This window comes from Mixophyes fleayi, chromosome 3, assembly GCF_038048845.1.
Source record: "Mixophyes fleayi isolate aMixFle1 chromosome 3, aMixFle1.hap1, whole genome shotgun sequence".
NCBI classification, from domain to species: domain Eukaryota; kingdom Metazoa; phylum Chordata; class Amphibia; order Anura; family Limnodynastidae; genus Mixophyes; species Mixophyes fleayi.
Window position 1 is genome coordinate 250,232,148 of NC_134404.1, and position 20,264 is coordinate 250,252,411.

The 20,264-nt window shown below is 37.2% G+C and overlaps 2 protein-coding genes across 9 annotated transcripts in view; one reads left to right on the forward strand and one right to left on the reverse strand.

Moving 5' to 3' along the window:
• TFB1M (transcription factor B1, mitochondrial) overlaps positions 1-11,240 on the forward strand; it is a 127,471-nt gene extending 116,231 nt beyond the window's left edge. For both annotated transcript variants that reach the window (XM_075203388.1, XM_075203390.1), the window contains 2 exons: positions 9,371-9,498; positions 10,129-11,240. In XM_075203388.1, the coding sequence (XP_075059489.1) occupies positions 9,371-9,498; positions 10,129-10,366 (366 nt within the window). In that variant the 3' untranslated portion in view covers positions 10,367-11,240. The remainder of the gene's footprint in view (positions 1-9,370; positions 9,499-10,128) is intronic.
• A 5,208-nt stretch (positions 11,241-16,448) lies between these two features.
• Positions 16,449-20,264, reverse strand: part of TIAM2 (TIAM Rac1 associated GEF 2) — a 324,497-nt gene continuing 320,681 nt past the window's right edge. For 4 of the 7 annotated variants that reach the window (XM_075203395.1, XM_075203396.1, XM_075203394.1 and 1 more), the window contains exons 11-13: positions 19,495-19,582; positions 18,546-18,700; positions 16,452-17,862 (exon numbers count right to left, since the gene is read on the reverse strand). In XM_075203395.1, coding sequence (XP_075059496.1) covers positions 17,225-17,862; positions 18,546-18,700; positions 19,495-19,582 — 881 coding nt within the window. In that variant the 3' untranslated portion in view covers positions 16,452-17,224. Of the gene's footprint in view, positions 17,863-18,545; positions 18,701-19,494; positions 19,583-20,264 lie in introns of all 7 variants that reach the window. The other 3 variants (XM_075203392.1, XM_075203391.1, XM_075203393.1) reach the window with 2 other exon arrangements.

Sequence of the window (20,264 nt, forward strand, 5' to 3'; positions counted from 1 at the left end):
TATACACAGATATACCTGAAGATCCAGATGTCCGATGGCATCGGCATGATGACAGGAACTGATTCCGAAGACCCAGGTCTCCGGCACTTAAGTTTATAGAATCAGGCTTTTTTTGTAGGTATCAAGCTTGTCGGAATTCTTGTCAGCGGAAATCCGTACCCAACCCGGTGTTGTGGCCTCTGGCATATGTAGTTTCTCTCTGAATTTCGTTTTCTTCTATATTCCATTATTTAGGGTTATCTGTGGCTGCTAGCTATGATCTTAAATAAAACTACCATCGTGGGAAGCATTTTCGGAACAGTACAGTGGTTAAAACATGGTTTTAAAGTGTACACATTCCATCACCTATCGTTTTTGTAAATAAAAAAAAGTCATATTTCTGTTATTTTCTTTTCTCATATATTTCTTTTCTCATTATTGCATTCAATAATATAATAATGGGGGAAAGAGCACTTTCCTGCAACTTCATTGGGGTGCGGAACCTTTATAATAGGCTGCAGGCGTTGTACAGCTCAGACTGAACTTGTACTAGGCACAGGAATACTTTGTTCCCCTCTATTTGTTTTTTCTTCTGAAAGTAACTGAACTTGCCTCTATATAAACTTGTACTCTAGAACCTCATAGTTTTGCAAAGCTTCTTTACAAGCCACCGGAGATAGATGCATACAGGATACTTTTGTAGTCTTCTTTTGTTTTTCCCCTAAAATTAACATACTAGGTCTATTTTGTATGATCTTCAATCATTGGTTAGTGCTATTCACATGAGTGGATTTAATGTGCTTTATGCGGGGCATATAATTCAGACTGTAGGATAAAATTATATTTATGAAATATCATGAACATCTTAGGGGGAACGTCACTCATACCCCATTCACACTGATGACCCGGTACTTTTGCACGGTTATTCCTTTGTCAGTCCCGGGTCGCCTGCAATGTTCAACCCGGGTCTCGCAGAAAGAAGCTGATTGGGGGTATTATGGATGCTGGAGGATGATGTAATTTTACTGCTGCAGAAAAGAGCTAGGAGAAAGCATTGCACATTGGCTAGAGGAAGAGGTGCATGAGCTGTTGGCGATTAGAGGCGAGTAGAAAATAAACAAACATCACAGGCACTGTAAAGGATGCAACAGTGTACTATAATATAGCAAAAATACTAATACAGCGTGGGATAAAGAGCAGCCAGCAACAGGTGGTAAATATATTAGTCACTTTGAAAACAATACTTCAAAGTGCATGACCACAACCGGAGAAAGAGTGGTGCTGCTCGTATGGAATGGCCATTTTATGACCAAAGTAACGTGATGTTCGGCAACTCTGCCATGGCAAATCCCATCGCATTGTCATCATCAAAATGCCGTGATGCTCACAGTCCAACACCTGTAAGCAGTTAGTCAAGCGTGCCATCACTGATGATTAGCGATGATACGCTGGAAGAACATGGTGAATTGGAGTGTTTGAATGTGAATGAAGACCACATGAATATGTCAAAGGAATAGGCAGACTCACTACCTTTGCCAGCGGCACAACCATTTCCACACACACATGCGTTGCAAGAGACACAGCCATTGCCAGTTACACAAACTTGGACTTCGACACAGAACTTGGCATTACGTTCAAACAGTAAGTTTATCCATTTTACATTTTTTTTAAAGTAAATGAAATAAATATATGAAAGTTTGACATTACTAAACTAAAAAGTAAACAAAACTCCAAAAGTAAACATAAAAACATATTAAAACATGGCCACGTATATATGTTGCAGCGTGAAGCTAGTGTGCAGGAGAGAAGAGGCCTCAAGCACATAGCAGCTTACAACACTGCTATTTAATTTTGCAGCAATATTCATTCCTCCTAGGTGGCCCTAATGTATTTCCTTTCTTTTTCCCATTTGTAATTTACAATGTTCCTAAAAGGAAGAAGAAGCTAAATAATATGGAACAAGCAGCAAAAGCCATGAGCACAGTAATGGTAGAACAGTTCAAGGAAATGGATATGGCAGCCCAAGAAGACGCACGTCTTCAATGCTTCATGGATAATGAGCGCGAGCTGCAGGAATCTTTACCCAGATAATGGGTATGCTGGAGCAGATTCTCAAGGAAAACCGCAAATTTATGATTGCTTACCTAGATCGCCTGATGCCAAGACTGAAAGTACCTGCACAGCAGGGCCGTAACAAGGGTGGTGCGGTCGCCCAGGATGCAAGGCCAACGGGGCGCAGCAGCCGCCTGCTACCTCCCTCCATACCTTCAGCCCTTAAGTTCCGCTTAAGGGCTGAAGAGAGAGAGAGAGATTAACATTAACTTACAAGAGCTTGGTGCTCCTGCCCTTAAGTTCCGCAGTGAAACGCATGGCGTTCTACTGACATGAAGTTCGGCATTTGGAACGCAAGTTTGCGTTCCAAATGCCGAACTTCCTGTCAGTGGTAACGCACATGCGTTCCACTGAGAAACTTAAGGGCAGAAGCACCAAGCTCTTGTAAGTTAATCAATCTCTCTCACTCTCTCCCTCCCCCCCCCCCTCCCCCTCCTGAATAGCATATGTAGAAGGCAGAAAAAATATTAATTAGTTACAAGTTGCCAAGTGCAAGCCAAAACCCTATTACAATCTGTCATGGTATGGGAGCTATATACGTATATTTGCCTATACTACAGGTCACTTTCTTATTTTACAGTTTATATTTTAAGCTTAATGACCTTCTAAATCAGTTTTTAAACCCATGCAAACACTTTGAAATACTTTTTTATCTTCACCACCTACAACAGTGGCTCTTTTTGGAGAAATACATTATGTAACTAATATCCAAAACTACTGTAACTATTATTACTTGTCCTTTGTCTCTCTCGCTTTCTCTCTCTCTCTCCCCCTCCCCAGTACAGTTTATGTAAAATAAATATATACTTTGTCCTCTACATAAAACAACTAAACTTATGAATTTCTTCAGTTGTGCTGTACAGAGAACTCATTTACATCACTCCCTGCCCCATTGGGGCTTACAGTCTAAATTCTTAAACACACAGGAACATTCTTATTTGAGTATTAAGTGCATGAAATATTAGAATACCTGTCGCTATATATTTTTTACATACTTTAAATGGTCATTAGGGCAGAGAACCGGTTGTTAATTTATTTCAATCACACCACTGTATGTATATGTGTGTGTATATATATAATATACTGCATATATATGATATATATACTGTGTATATATATGTAATCATGCATTTGAAAATATGTGTAACATAATTCTTTCAGTAAAGTGCTGGCCACACCCACACATTAGGTTGGCCACATCAACTTGTCATATGCCACTCCCACTTAGATGGGGGCGCCGATGCCCTGTCTCGCCCAGGGCACTAAAATGTCTAGTTACGGCACTGCTGCACAACCTCAAACTCCATACCACGTTGAAGGCCCTTACCCTTTATATAACAGTGGGCAACAAATATTTCCTCCTAACTCAGGTAAACCACTAAACACCCCACATCATCCTCCACAAATGGCTCCACATAACCCTGTGTACCCGGCGACTCCACTTAATTGAGAGTATCGGTCTACTACACATAACCCTGACTACCCACATTACCTTCAGTTATAGGTAATGAAAGTACAGTATGTACAGTACAGTTATATTTGCCTGTGTTTAAGGCAACAATATTTAAAATGTTTATAATGTAAGCACTTGAAAAAGTTTTTTCTTGAACTAGACATGTGTCTATATTTGTATATTTTTTTGTAAATGCTATAATATACAGATCTTGTTGAAAACACACACATTTAATTTATATTGGTACATATGACGTAATATGTACCCTTTAAAAAAGTATTTTACACTGAATAAAAATATTTTGTTAAGGTAACCCTTCGTCCGCTCTACTCGATTATTGATGACAGATTGGCAGAGATGGTGGTATGAGTTCTGCAGAGGTATATGTACGTTCTCCCTCATAAGTAGTAGAATACACAGACAGCACATATAGTAATAAACACGTAAAGCAATGCTGTGAACAGTCACCACCCACTTTGGCCTCACTTTGTGTGCCAAAAAAACCTCCCCTTTAAATGACCTCACCATTTTTCAGTCATCTTGTGATGACTGATACTTATTGCCAGGACAGGGTTCAGTATGAACAGGGTCGACCTGGGAAAGGCCGGCACTGGCATTTCCAGCACTCCATGCTGGGAATTTGGCCATGTGCAATGATGCCCCTTTTGGGTCACCTATTCTAATCCCTGCTCTGTTCAGCGCGGGGACTCTGAGACTAAGGGGGAAGGCGCCTGCACTGGAAAAAAAGGTTTGTCGCAACGCCCCGGTAAGCGTTGATGCCCTTCTGCTGTGCTTATTGTTCTGCTGGCTTTGACCAATCCAGTGACCAACGGTGGAAGTGGACTGATTTAGACACTTTTTATTTGAACTTTTATGTGGAAATGGGAGGTCTGTATCTCTGGCTGTATTCATTTTAGTAAACCAATAGTACTGTGTGCATGATTAGTAAGAAGTAATGTGCCCACAACTGTAAAGTCAAATTCAATCCATCATTCTTGGGGCATAATGATGGATTTTATAAATTAGCTGTGAACATGTGAATAACTTCTGTCATAAGAAGGCTCTTATTACTTATTTATAGAGGAAGGCTTTTAGCCCACCCACTATAGCCCTGCTGATTGTCCTTATCAGGCATACAAATACCAATCAAAAGTTTTTTGTTTTTATACATGGCATGCTCAAATAAAAATGGAATAACAATTTTGAAATGCAAGTGGAGATACTGACTGGCTTAGCACGGTTTGAAGTAAGATGCAAAATAATAAAGAAACGTGGTGTATGTTACAGATTCATTTCTACATACAGTACAGATAAACTGAAATATTGCAATTTTGAAAAAGTAAATGGCAAATGGAACTGAAATAGTTTCTATTCTTTCTTCTTATTGAAATTCCTTTCCTCCTCTGCCAATTCCACCCTTAGAATTCACTAAAGGGCAAAATAATCATACAACAGTAACTGTCATGCTTCTTTCTGTTTCAAAACAAGCGTTGAACTTCACAATGTGTCTGCTAGATTATGTTTATCCTTGAAGTTAGCGATATTGCAGCTATGTGTAGCTACTAATGTAAATTCTTTTAAATACAAATTTACATAAGTAAGAGAGGAACTTACTGCAGTCCAGAGGACCACTGCAGTCTTTGCTCAACTTTTACACCATATTTTCTTATCATATCAATTTAAAGAAACAATTGAAATGTCAGCTACTTATAAAGCAATATATACTGTACACTTTTTCTATTGGATTTCAGTACAACATATAGGAAAAGTTAGATATGCCACACAGAACAAGATTTCTCACTCTGTATATTTGTAAGCATTAAGTGGAGGCTACAAATGTTTATTTTCTAGTATTTAGGGAATCTTTTCTGAATAGGATAAGTTCTAGTGTTGCATTTTCTAGTGTTTCTGTCCACATCACTGGAACCCGATGCTGGTTGTTTTCTTGTATTTGCACAAGAAATAGTCACTTAAATGTCAAGTATAGCCACTTAAATCAGTACCTGTCTAACACTGAGGTAAATAGCATACCCTAGGAACCCATGCGTTTATACTTGGTTAAATATGTCTGTAATTCTTTCTGTTGTGCTTGTTACCAGTGGTCGAAATTTAGAAGTGGTGGTAGTTTTACAATTTAGGCAGTAGGAGACGTGGCGGTATAGCATACCACTGTCTACCGACCTACTTCCACTACTGCCTGTTACAGAAAATTAGTTAAGAGTGCTCTAATGTCTTTGTGTCTTTGTGCTCTAATGTCTCTAATGTCTTCTTGGCTAGAATGTCTTACATCATTCTAGCCGAGTGGAAAGACAATGTTTGTTTGATTGGCTTGCTAGTATAATTCTAGGTACTTCTAGGTAACAGAACTATAATGAACACATTTCAGATTGGCAATGCCAACGCATATGGGTCCACCAGTGATGTCATGAGGCATACCTGATGTAATTTATCATATGAGCTTTACAGCCTATATCAACACCACTTTACACACTGTCAAGAGTAGTAGTGGTGGCTTATAGCTGTTTGTGCTGGAGGAGGCAGTATATACTATTTATGCTTTACTTAAAAAAAAAAAAAGCTACAGTGGAAGGTAAGGGTACAAATCAACAGAATATAATTTCATATTTTTTTTTTAAGGGCGGTGGGAGTGGTCCTTTTAAGCCTTTTCACCATAAGTATATAGGCATGTGATTTGCTCTTTACTTGTTATAGGTAGCTTTTTGGTGATCCTGGGTACTGATCCCTGATGTTTTTACTGATCTCTTAATGTCCTGACCATAGCCTCTTGTTTGAGCATTCTCCTGTCCTGTCTGCTGATTTACTGATCTGACTTTGCTCAGTAGTTTTCAGCTTCTTTACCACCTTGGACTTTTCTTCATTCACATGGGTACATCAATAAGTTCCTGAAAACCTATAGTAAATGAAGACAAATGGCTACTAAGGCATTTTAATGCCCTGGGCACGAGAGAATCTGGGGTCAGGTGGTGCTCAACAAATGTTCTGGCATTTATTGACACCTGATCCCCTTCCAGATGAAGAAAAAAAAAGCGCCTCTAAAGTAAGCTGCCACGCTTACCACAAGCAGCCTAGCTTAATAGTGGTATTCAGGGTCTTTGAACAAAGGGTTAGCACCCGTGACTCCTACTTGCATTTGTACCCTGGGTGCGCTGGTGGTCTTTACTGAGAACAATCTATTTTTACTCCCCTTCTTTACCAGCATCAGACATCACCACCACTGTTGTCATACCGGTAAACTAGCTTTAATTGGCTCTGTTGTCATCCAGTCTGCAATACCGTCAACCTATTAAACTGTAATATTAGCAATCCGGTTACAAACCTGCACCAAAAGGCTGCTGTTCTCCGTCTTCCAAATCCTGCATTAGTAATCTGTGTTACTGGGGTGTGGGTGAAGACAAGTTGGAAATGAATATGTATTGCTGACCTTAGAAAGTGAGAGAATATTAGGAGAAAGCAGGTGAAATGTGGGAATATATTGACTATATACACAAATATGATGCTGGCATTTATCCATTTGTATGAATACAGCTGGTGGAGTGGTATCCACCATTATGCTGTGTACATGGCTTACAACATGAGAAGAATGTACTGCTCTTTGAAAGCGTACAGTTCTGACCGTTAAGGATCATGTGTAGAACCCTAGCTAGCTGCCTATGTACCTACATTCCCCTGAGCAGCTCTTATTGTGGATACTTGTATGCTGTTCATTCCGGAGAGAAGAAATAGTCATAAAATATTTCTCCAATACTAACAAAAATGTGTTAAAGAAGTTATGGTCAGTCAAAGGTATGCATTAAATTAATATGCTGATTTGGGTAATAAGTTTCAAGTTTTTGAAATTTTGTTTGTAGTAAGCACTATGTGCTGTTTTTTTTGTAATCGGCATGGGCAAAGTAAATAGGCACAATTCAATGATTTTTCTAAATTTGCCTTTGGCAGATAACACATGTCTTTCTCCTATTCGCTACCATAGCTACACTGGCTCTAGGATGCCTTGCTCTGCTGGGAGTAACATTATCTGTATACTTTTTTCGTGATAATTAATTTCAGTACTTTTTTTTAACCTGTAGTACTCATCATTTTTCTCTGCGTTGTTTTTCTTTGGATGCAGTGCTATAATGTATTCCAGTTGGAATTGCAGATTCAATTTAAAGAAACTCTTTTTGATCTACATTGTTCATGAATAGAAAAGGCTTGTCATTTTGTTCTGTACATTTTATCATTTGATTATGATAGCGTTGTCTGTGAGTTAGAAGGTCATTGAAAAGTGATTTTGTGTAAAGCAATTCAGGGCCCATAGCCATGAAACTGGATAATAACAGCAGATAATAAAACACATTTTATATTCATACAGAATTTAAATGTAATATTAAATAAATCAAATCGCATCTTTGTTATCAGGAGTTCAAGTTAGTGGTTTCTTTTGTCTGATGGCTTGCATTGTCTAAGTAAATTAGATTGGTGTGTCTAAAAATCCAGAGAATTATGGGCACCAATTTCTACAATTCTAAATTCTGCAGAAACTAATTTATGAAATGTTAAAGTTGCACTTTTTTACCTGTTTTTGTATCATTCCTTTATCTTTCCCAGTTTGTCTTTTCAACTCTTATAATAGCTCTTTGTATACTGATCTGTTTATATTGTATGGTGCTGTGGATTCTGTTGCGCCCTATAAATAAACAATGATGATGATGTAATGTAGCAGCAATCCCTACATATGTTGGATTTACTGTATGTATAAATATTCAAATGCTCTTACTTTTGACTTTCATCATCATCATTTATATAGCGCCAGCAGATTCCGTAGCGCTTTACAATTGGGAACAAACATTTATAAAACAATACTGGGTAATACAGACAGAAAGAGAGGAAAGAGGGCCCTGCTCGCAAACTGACTTTAAAAATGTAACGCTATAAGATACCTAATCTTGTTATTCTCTTGTTGATACTTCATCACCCATGCTAAAGAGAAGACTCTGTTTCAGTATTTTTATAAGTAGATTGCCGAATACATTTTCTGTAGAACAACAAAATGTAACCGCAAAAAGATAGCAAATGTGCAAATGTTTATTAGCATCCTAATCATCATCATCTCGACATGTGGCTTCTATTTTTCCCCCAGAGCACATCTGTCTGTTCCATTTTTTTTCTTTATTTGTGATCTAAAGTGAATAACTTTTTCAAAAAAAATGTTGATGGATTTGTTTAGGTCAGAGATTCTCCATCCAGGCTTTACACATTCATTACCACCAGGAAGCAAGACACATCAATGCACTTGGAAATCTGTATACAAGCACCCTAGATTGACAAATTCACAGGCATGGGATCTATTATCCAGAATGCTTGGGACTTCACTGTTTCCAGATAAGGGGATTTTCCATGATGTGTATAAAATATACACTACATTTTAAAAAACATTATTTAGCAATGCTTTCCACAATGGCTGTAGCAGAAACATGTTTGGTGAATCATGCCTGCATGTTCTTACCGAATGTCATAGATTTCCTTTTATCTGGAATGCCATGATAAAGAAAGAAAGAAAAAGAAAATACCTTTAGTCCTTTCCATTTGTGTATTCTGAGGCAATGGGACCTAACCTCAAATAAAGGGTGTATGCCTCATAATTGGATTTAGATTCTGTGTGCAGTGATCAGTTTGTGTAGGAAATAATGTATTGTACCTAATGAATAATTTAATAATGTTGTAGCCTACAGCTTTGGATCACTGCTCCAATATTGATGCATATTATTAATTTATTTGTCTCTGAAAGTTCATGTCCCTTTTTATAATTTTTTTCCCCCATACTAGGTTGATGTTGGTGTTGTGCATTTCACACCGTTGATACAACCACGAATAGAACAGCCTTTTAAACTAGTAGAAAAAGTAGTCCAGAGTGTCTTCCACTTTAGGCGGAAATACTGCTACCGAGGAATTTCGTAAGTGAGATATTTCCTTATATGATTATTTTTATTTATTTTTTTAAAAAAAAATTGAAAACCCCCAAAAATGCACACATTTTATTGCAATGTTCTTTATGCTATTACCCAGGAGTAAGTCAATTGCTTAAAGGGGGTCTTTGGCAAAAAAAAACAAAAAACAGAACTTTGTTTAGTCACAATTTCTTTTATTGTCATTTCTTAATTATCCTAATGTACTTAGATTTATTTTTCATTTCCAATGTATTCCGCCTGTACCACTTGACTGCAATTAATGAAAATTTTTTTTTGGGGCTTTGGAGGATTAAACTTTTTACACTCCTGTTCTATTTCTTTAATTTATTTTGAGAACTTGTTTATTATGATAAGTATTCCTTGTAAAACATAACTAACTTTACTATATTGGTATATTAAATAAAAGGCATTGAAAAATATTAGTGTAGAAATAAATTTGATAATTTGAAAAAGCACAACAATACTACATTTGCAAATGAAAAGGTAGCACAGATTTCTAGCCAGAAAAGCATTGAACTTTTGTATAGTATATATTGCAATTAATAAAACTGTAGTGCTGATCTGCAGCTTGCTTTATGAATCCATTTAATGGTTATTTTTTCCCCCCTTCTGCAGAATGTTATTCCCTGAAGTCCAGCGCACAAAACTTACAGAACAAATGTTGACCTTGGCCAATGTAGAACCAACATTGCGCCCACCTGATCTGTCCATGAAGCATTTCCAAGGATTATGCAATGCGTACAGTGAACTCTGCAACAAAGATCCCAATTTATTTGCTTATAACTTTAGAGAGGAACTTCGTCAGAAAAGACTGCATGATACGCCCACCCAAGAAAGTGATGTAGGAAGATGAAATAAAAAGGACGTAGAAAATAAATGTTTTTGGAGGTTGAAAACCATTTTCCCTTATATGATGCCTATTTCTGTTTTGAATCACACCCTGAAATGGGAAGTGTCATTTATTAAACCTTTTATTTGTGAAGCAGAGGAAGGGGGATGGGAAGCAGAGTTGTTTTCTTCTGTCAGACCTTATGAGACTGCTGCTGTCATCATCATTTATTTATGTAGCGCTAGATTTACTGCAGTGAATTTTATTTTGTTAGACCCATTTTTTCAGCTGTAATATTTTATTAATGCAATAAACTTACCAGTTTTTATAATTAGAGGACATTTATTCCACATGATGGCATTGGGTAGATTTAGTTACGCATAATATAGACACATGCTTTTCTTGCACAGTAGTACTATACAGTATAGGATACATAGGTAAACGGTACCTCAAATGTGAATTATTGCTTAAGAATGATGTCCTATTTACAATATCCATGACATCAATCTCATGTCTGCACTAGGATAATTTTTTTCTTGCATTTGGCTCAAGCAGCAGTCTGAGACCTGACCTTAACCCAGTAAAATAGCTTTAAAAAATATTCACTTTGCAAATGCAATACAGTTAAGAGATGCTGATGTCCGTATTAGTATTCCTCATGATAACTAGAGGATGTAGTAATAATGTCTGTTTGTAAGACATTATAACCAACCCGTGATACTACCATTATTGGTTTGGGTTTTTTAAAGGTTCTGGATAAAAGATTGCATAATTGAAGGTAGTATTAACTCTATATATTCCTAAGAGTCTAGAGATAACTAGCAGATAGTGCAGGGAGTTTACACTTACTTGTAGAACACATGTAAATGGCATTATATATTAGAGATGGTCACTGACCCCCGTGTTTTGGTTTTGGATTCGGTTTTGAATCTGGATTACCGTCGTGTTTTGGTTTTGGTTTTGCAAAACCGCCATTGCGGGTTTTGGTTTGCTATTTTGTTGGAAAATACATGTTTTTGTGCCTAAAATAACCCAATTTAGTGCTCCAACTGTTTTAGAGATAAGTAATCTAATTGTTGAGGTAATAAATCATCCAAAAAAACTGTTTAATTCTTCGTTGGTAGGCCTTCATTTATTCTACACACAAAACGGATTGTCTTCCTCTCCATCTATGCATATTGGCAATGCAGCCATTGTCTTTGGATGTATATTACACCCTACACTTATAGTTAAATATGTAAAGAAATGGAAAAAGACAGTTTGCTTTCTGTCTCTATAGGCCCCCCTCCACTTTTTTAAAAAAACAAAAAATTCAGCCATTATAGACTGTACAATATTAATTGACATGGAGAAAGGCAGTTTGCTTTCTGTCTCTCTAGGCCCCCCTCCACTTGTATAAAATACTAATAAATTCAGCCGTTATATACTGTACAATATAAATTGAAATGGACAAAGGCAGTTTGGTATCTGTCTGCATCAGATCCTCTCTCCACTAGGAGTAAAATAGAAAACTATTCAGCCGTTATATAATATAGAATATAAATAGAAATTGAGAAAGGCAATTTGGTATCTGTCTGCATCATAATCATCAACATCATCATTAACGCCCTCGTCGCCTACACAAATCTCCCCCTCATCCTCTTCTAATTCCAAAGTGGCATCCTCAATTTGGGTATCACCGGCTACACTCGGGCTATTAAGGCACACATCAGCAGAATGCTCACGATTAGACATCCCACTGTTGGATGGACTCTCCACAGGGATTTTTGTCATTTGTGAATCAGAGCAAATATTCTCCTGTAATGCCTCACTGTTATCTTGCAGCTCGGCTTTGACGCGTAACAGTAGTTGTGCACCAATTGTAGTCTGGGTAACTTTTTGGGATCTGCCACTAATACCCAAAGGTGAAGTCCTCATTCTCTCTTTGCCACTGCGTGTGTAGAATGGCATGCCTGCAATTTTTTTTTTATCGTCACTTAACTTTTGCTCACACTTCTTTTTCGCTTCAATACAGTAAATTTTTTTTGGTTTTTTGTTTTTTGCACTAATTTGGAAACACTCTGTTTGACATCGCCTTGGCCAGATGACGTACTGGGAACACTAACATCAGGACTGGTGACAGAACCTGGTTGCTCATTCAGATCATATGTGGACTGCTTTGAATCCATTCTGAGTGCAAACCACTGGGGAGTGCTAAAAATTATTTGGTAGATACTGCTGACAGATATGACTTTTGACAGCCAGAAATATTAATGCACAATTAGGGAGGACACCACAAAAGCACTGAGGAGTGCTAAAAATTATTTGGTAGATACTGCTGACAGATATGACTTTTGACAGCCAGAAATATTTATGCACAATTAGCGCTGGGGAGTGCCAAATATTAAGAAAAAATAATAAACCTCTATCCTCCTCTCTGCACTAGCGATTTTGGTTAGAGCAATTGCAAGAACAATATTGTATTCTCTGTCCCTGCTCTAATCAGCCTATGACTACACCCTGCTCTCTCCCTCTGTCAAATGGCGATGGATTGCTGTGGAGGCGTGTATTTATAAAGTTGAAGTATCGCGAGAACCGAGCCCCGAGATCCGACGACGTCACGATGACGTTCGGCCTCGATTTGGATTCGGAACGGGCGGGAGAGTACCGAGCTGCTCAGCTCGGTACTCGGATACCCAAAGTTCGGGTGGGTTTGGTTCTCGGAGAACCGGACCCGCCCATCTCTATTATATATACACATTTCATCAGTCTTCAGACTTCTCTGAACTCTTCACATATGCTAAAGCTGGTCATAGACAAAATTAGTAAATGGGGGATAAGAAAAGTATGTTATTTCCTTTTTCCTGGGATAGTTGAATGAATGTAATTATATGACTAATGATACATAAATACAATTTAAATGGAAGCAACTCTCTATGTGTTCTTGGTTACAGCAGTAATTTTGTGCTTCTAGTAGTGACCTCCAGCGCAGGTTACTCCTTATTAGTATCTCTGGTGCTGTCACTGTTTAAAGTAGAGTTCAGAGAGATCCTCACTGGTGATGGGTAGTTCACGAATGATTAGTTCATTTGAACTAATCTTCAAAGTAAACCAATTCATTTAGTTCACAGCTCTGGCAAAGATTAGTTCACTAGGGGGTAAATGTATCATACCCCGGTTTTTTCAACTCGCGGGAGATCGGCGTCTTCGCAGCTTAAATTTAAAGCGGCGCTGCCTTGTAAAGGGAAGTTTCCCTTTACAAGGCAGCGCCGCTTTAAATTTAAGCTGCGAAGACGCCGATCCCCCGCGAGTTGAAAAAAAACTAGCTAAGATACATTTACCCCCAGGAACTAAAACAAGTGGGAGGAGTTAGAGATATAGCAGAGCAGCTCCAGCATCTTCACTCACTGTCTCATTCAGGGCCTGATTAATGGTTCCAGCCGCCCTAGGCTAATACACCAGTTGAAAACAGTAGAAGTGGCGTCATGGCATACCACCATCTACCAGCCCACTTCCACCACTGTATATATATTATTATTTACATAAACACAAATCCTTCACTGCTGCTGTTCAGAGAAGTCTTGCATACTTCTTAATGAGACAACTTAGTGAGACGATTAAATATATAGTTTATTAATTTATAACACACTTAAATATACTTTGAAAGTACCTTTCCCCACACTTACCTTCTTCTATGCGGCGCTGTAGCTTGCTGTCTGCACTGGATCCTGCTTCCATCACACATGCAGTCAGCAGAGGAAAGATGGGCGGCACACACAGCGGTGGAGGTAGAGAGATCAGAGGCCACCTTCTGTAATGGAAGTATACTGTTCACAGGGCTTGGCTCCTCAAGCAACCTTTTTTTTTAAGGGCTGGCAATAGGGTTTTCGAGAAATGGGAACTTCCCCCTCCCCCCCAAAAATGCGCATCTGATTTTAACTACTACACAAAGGGCTGTTCACATTCTCCTACTTATTTTCCAGGGCTGATTACTGCAATTTGAAAATAATTATAAAAAATGGGAGGACAATGCAAGAAAATTTATTGTTGTAATATCAGGGTATATTTTATTGTAATGTTTAATGTCATATTGGTTAAATCATCCCCCCTCTCCCCTAAGTACAACAGGGATGTTCTGCTGAATTACAGGATCTTGATGTATGTACTTGTTTTGCTATTTTATATAAGATCACTCAGATTTTCAGCCAATAAGGTAGCTATTAGCTAACTGGGTATCTATGCTAATGAATCTTTCCCTGCAGAGCTAGATAATTCTAAAGTTAAGTATGATCTCACATTGTTCCCTGGGGCTGGAGGGCAGGTGATCAGTGCTCTGGTGCTCTGTATTGAATGACTGTCATCTGGTCACTGTGGTGAGTGCTCAGTGTTCATCGGCACTTTCAGGTATGGGTATGGGAGCTGCAATGGACCAAAATAAAAAAGCAAATCTCAGATCCACAGCCAGGCACATTAATCGCTTGTTCAGACAGGGAAGTGAGGACGCAGTGGCTATACTGCCTAAACTTCTGTGAGGAGGGAGAGGGAAGGGGAGCCCTGGTCACTGAGGATCACTGACGATTGCCGGCATTTACAAAAAAAAAATTATAAACACATTAAAAGAAACATGCTTGTTAAAGTGCCAGCGCTGCGCCCCCCCAGGACACAGCGCCCCAGCCTATTGGTTGATCAGGCCCTTGTCTCATTCACACCATCTCCTTTGTTTCTATTCAGCTCTCATTTGATACTCATGAGTCAGTACCTCTAAACTGCCATTGGTGGCACTGCTGTGCTCAGACATTGTGTGAGACTCCGAGGAGCTCATCACTGAGCTATGAGTCATTCTCCTGGCTCAGGAGTTCAATAGTCCATCTAGTTCATTTGACTGACTCATTTCACTCATCTGAATCTTTTGAATCATTTAGCTCATGAGTCACAGGATACATTCCCTTCCCTGTTAGCTCAAGACACACTGCACTGCTGAGTGCTGCATGCTATATACTGTAGTTCTATTTACTGCACCATATATACAGGGGAGATGTATTAAACCTTCGAGAGCTAAAGTGGAAACATTGTCCATAGCAACTAATCATTTTCTGCCATTTTATAGACTCTGCTAGATAAATGACAGAAGCTGATTAGTCATAATTGCCAACATTATATTGGTTACATCTGGGAGTTCCTGGAGCAGGGTATGGGCGTAGGGGATGGGGCTTAGTGAATTGCGCCATTTTGGCCCCGCCCCCCAGTGGCGTGATACCTGTTTTGGGTCTTTCATTTACATATTATGGAAGCAATAAATAATGAAAATGAAATTAACTTTGCAGAGCTCAACATGTCACTACTAGTTTTTGTATAAGTGATTGTCCTTTTTAAAATATTAAAAATGATATTAAAATTATCGGATCATTTTAACAGGACTATAACTCATCTAATGAGGTTATAGTAGATATGCCTGGAGTATGTGTAATAGACTAGATCTATGTTTCCAATCACTTCTCTCAGCAGTTTTCCAGAGCTAGTGATCTAACTGAGCTAAATGAACTAAATGAGCCAAATGAACTACTGAGTCAAATGAGTGAAATGAACTAATCCTTTGTGTGAACTAGATCAGAATGAACTAATCTTCAAAATGAGCTAGATTTCCCATCACTAATCCTCACCTGCTCACTGGGGAGTTATGCAGGCATTGAGCTATACATCATTTTGGATTGTGTAGACTTGCCGTATTATGGACACTGGGACTATATATAAATATGTAAAACAGACAACTGTCCAGCAAAGTATTTATTTTGTTGCTATTATCATATATGCTTTTTTTTATCCTTCAGAGCATTTAGAATAGTGTACTAAATTCATTCTCAGGAGCTACAAAAACAGCATTGTTTTGCAGCAAAAGATGGTGCACATGGGAGAAGAATCTGGAATCTCCAAAGCCGATAGTGCTACGTAGCGCTTAAGCACTGCATTTATTTGTTTTTAGAAGATACAAAACATTGGAGTTTGGAGTCAGGGTTAAACTAGTCTTTGAAAGAAGTTGGCTGGGAGAAGTTAGAAAGGGTTGATGAGCAGATTGCTCAATAGAAAACAGTAATTATACACAGGATATTACATACTTACGCTTATTAAAATGAAAATGTTCCACAAGTTATTAAGGGCAACAACTCATTTTACTGTACAAGATAAAATACAGCCAAAATATTACAGTACACTTTTCTTTACACATGTAAATGTATAAAGTTTAGTATAAACAGTTTTGGGGTATACAAAACAAAATGTCTGCACTTGAGCACAAAACAACTAAAAATAATTTAAACATTTGCTTTATAAAAAAAATGCCCTAAGCCTTCAGTCATCATAAGCCATGAATAAGTCAGGTCTGAGATTTGTTTAATGATTACATGGTTTTTGTAGAGATGAGCCGCAATGTACCATCAGATACTTGTTTACCATAAAACATCACATGTTTCAGCTTTTTACTTACTGCTGCTTTAATATCACAAAAGTAACTAAAATCTCATTGACTTCATGCATAATGTGGTATCATATCTTATTATTTTACACATAACAATGAAACTGAATGACAACATTTTTATACCTGTTTAAAAGATTTTGAATTTGGTCACCATTATTTTTTTTCCAAACCACAATAAATAAATAAAAAAAAAATAACTTAATATGTGTCAAAATGAAGTAGTGCACAAAACAAATACAGTAAGTAGTTTTTCAGCAATTTCTAGTCCACATGTAGCTCATTATGAAACAAAACAAGGAAATCCCTGAACCAAACCCAACTTTCATCAACTCAAAGCCCCTGTTATTTTGAGACTTTCATACATGTTCAAGATGTCATTAAATAAGTTAGACAAACTATGCAAGCTGAGATTTCCTTACTAACTAAAAGAGCTAGGATTTTTCATAAAAACAGTCTTCATTTACTACGGATGTTAAACTCTGAATGCTAAATTCCCTCTCCAAGATGGCATTCAGATCAACATTTGCACTATCCGACTGGCTGTCAAGGGATTGGTGATGGTCTTTCATTGCTTGTATAATCCCCTGTTCTCGTTTTGTGCTAGTAACCTTTCGTTTAATTGGACAGAAATGTCCCCGTACAAGTTTTGGATGTTCCTTTACTTGGAAGTTACCTTCAGTATCAGTTACAGGTGGTTCAGGATATTTTGGTTCAGTGTTGGAATGTTCAGAGATATTTAAATTCTGGAAGTGTACTTCAATGCCTTGGCTTGGGCTGTTCTTCATTCTTGTTGTGCAGGTTGTCATATTTGATAACCTGTAATCATCTTCACAATCTGTGAGAATGTCAGATTCTTTAACTGCTGTGTCTGGCATGTCAGAGACACACTGTTTAAGATGCTTTACTGGAGAGAGATTTTTGGACTCCCGCAAGTTTTCAATTGTTTGGCAACCACTGCTTTGCGTGCTGCTGCTTAAACTGCCGTCATCTGAATCTAGTCCGTTTCCTTTGCTGGTGTTCCAGTCTGTGCTAGAGCTGTGCTTCAGCACTTTCAATGACCTTGTGGATGCTGTTGAAGGTAATAATAAAATATAGCATGAGTCAGCATTTTTTTATTGTTTTTTAAAATATATTGTTCATGTGAAAACTAGTAAAGGGGTTTTAATAACAATTTCTATAAAGTGTTAGTGCAACTATGGTGTAACCCTGTGCGTCTGGTAGAATAATATAAATATATATATATATATATATATATATATATATCTATATATATATATATATATATCTATCTATATCTCAATCACAGCATATACTCCAATTGTTTACATGGGACAATGATTTAGTGAGCATTTTTTTTTATTGCAGGACCTTTTAAATATTTGACTGTAGCTGGGCACAAATTAAATAAAATCTGAAAATACATCCTATAAAATTTGGAGAATTGTCTATAGGTAACCCAATAACTGAGGGTAATGTATTGCACTTGTGCAAATGTGAACTTCTAAAAATGAAAAACAAATGATTACATGCATATTCATATCCCTTGTATTTTTGTAAGTGAAAATGTTTGGGATATTTATTTAAATTTGACATGGTACTCAATATTTCAATTGCAAAATTCCTACTTCAATTGATTTCTAATTCAGAGTCTAGAGCAACAATTTGTTAATTAGTTTTATTTATTTTTGTTGTATTAATGGCATTTTAGCCTTACTCCAAAACTATTTTTGGAAATATCACAGCGCAACGCACCCAATTTTGCAGACATTGGAATTCTGTTTCTTAATGGTACCAATCGATCCTTGTAGGTCTTCTCCAAAGGTAAGTCAGATTTAATGTGTCGTCTTAAGTTCTCTCTCAGGATCGAACGAATGACTTTAATTGTGCTGGTTTTACTTTCACAATCACTAGAACAATAAAATACTGTAAACTATATCAAGGCAAGACTTAAAGACTGCTAAATAATTTCCATTCTGAATTACATTGTGCTCCATTTTCCCCCAAAATAATGCTAGTTATTAGACTTTTGATGCATCTATATAAAAAAAATGATAAGACATTTGTTTTACTGTACTGCCAATCACTGTTATATCTTACATAATTCTGGTTACTAAGAAAACATGTTCAATAGGTGTTTTTATGTTTTCCTTTCACCGACACTACAATGCTGTTCTGAAATTAATTGGAGAGACTATTTGCAAAGTTAAAATGGGATGATGGATATTTCACATGAAAGTGTCTTTTTTGTAACCTTTACTTTAGAAAAAAAATTACAAAAAATATTTACTTGAGCAAATTTTACCATGATGCCTATAGAAGTGTAGCAGATTAATTAATGCTCAAATTAATAAACAGCATTTATTTCAATAACTTGGCTGCCCCATCCCTCTAGGTCCAGGATTGCCATATAGACAGATTTGCCTCTCACATCTGTTTACATTTGTGACTTTGTCTGGGGAATAGTAATTTTCCTGTCTGTTTGCTTTGTATGCACCACTAACACACAAAGGAACATCTCCAGTTTTGCTCAGTATACTCTTATTTTGCTTGTTTAAAATGTGAGGATTGGAAAGCCAGGAGCAGAACATGCCTCCATCTACTAATATCTATTCACTTCCTTGCAAATAACCTCACAATATTTGATCAAAGGAGATTTTTTTTTTTTTTTACTTCATTTTATAGTGCAAATGAACAAACATACCTGCTGCAAAGCTGAAAAATTGTTTCTGGTCTTCCTTGGATTTCAGATTTGGTATGAATAAGTTCCCACATACAGCTGTTTTCTGTTCCTGTGTAATGTGACAGGATAAATACATCAACCACAAAACATCACAATACATGTTTTCCCAAGCTGCAGATAAAACTATTCACTCCTCTAAAAATAAGTATATTTTTAAGATCACAGCTATAATACTTAAGGGAGTTGGTCCAGCACCTGGTGACTAATGTACTGGTTTATACATGCAAGCTTTTAGTGAATATATTGCTTCTCTCAGGCTTCCTTATTTGCTATTCAGCCAATAAAGTTATTGTAGATTATTTTCATTACCCAGGGATACCTATGATTCCTGCAATAGGTACAATTGTATCTAGAAACCCAAGGCAAAAAAAAAAACAAACAACTCTGGATCCGCATATAAAGATATGGCTAAAAAACAAAGCTATAGACATAAAAAATACAATTTAGTGTTAATTGCAAGAGGATATGTACAAAACAATAAGTAAAGTCATCTGGCGATAGACCACACCCTTGTACTGCTGCCTTTGTGGGGATATAACTTGAAATATATATTGTTTTATTTAATGCGTATGCTGCTACAAACATGTACATGTATACAATATACTATTTCATTTAACACATTCATCTTCAAAACAGTGAATATTACACAATAAATGTATTTCAGCTATACAGTATGAAAATTATAAGTCCAAAGGACATATAACAGAAAACATTTAAAATAGCTTCAAATT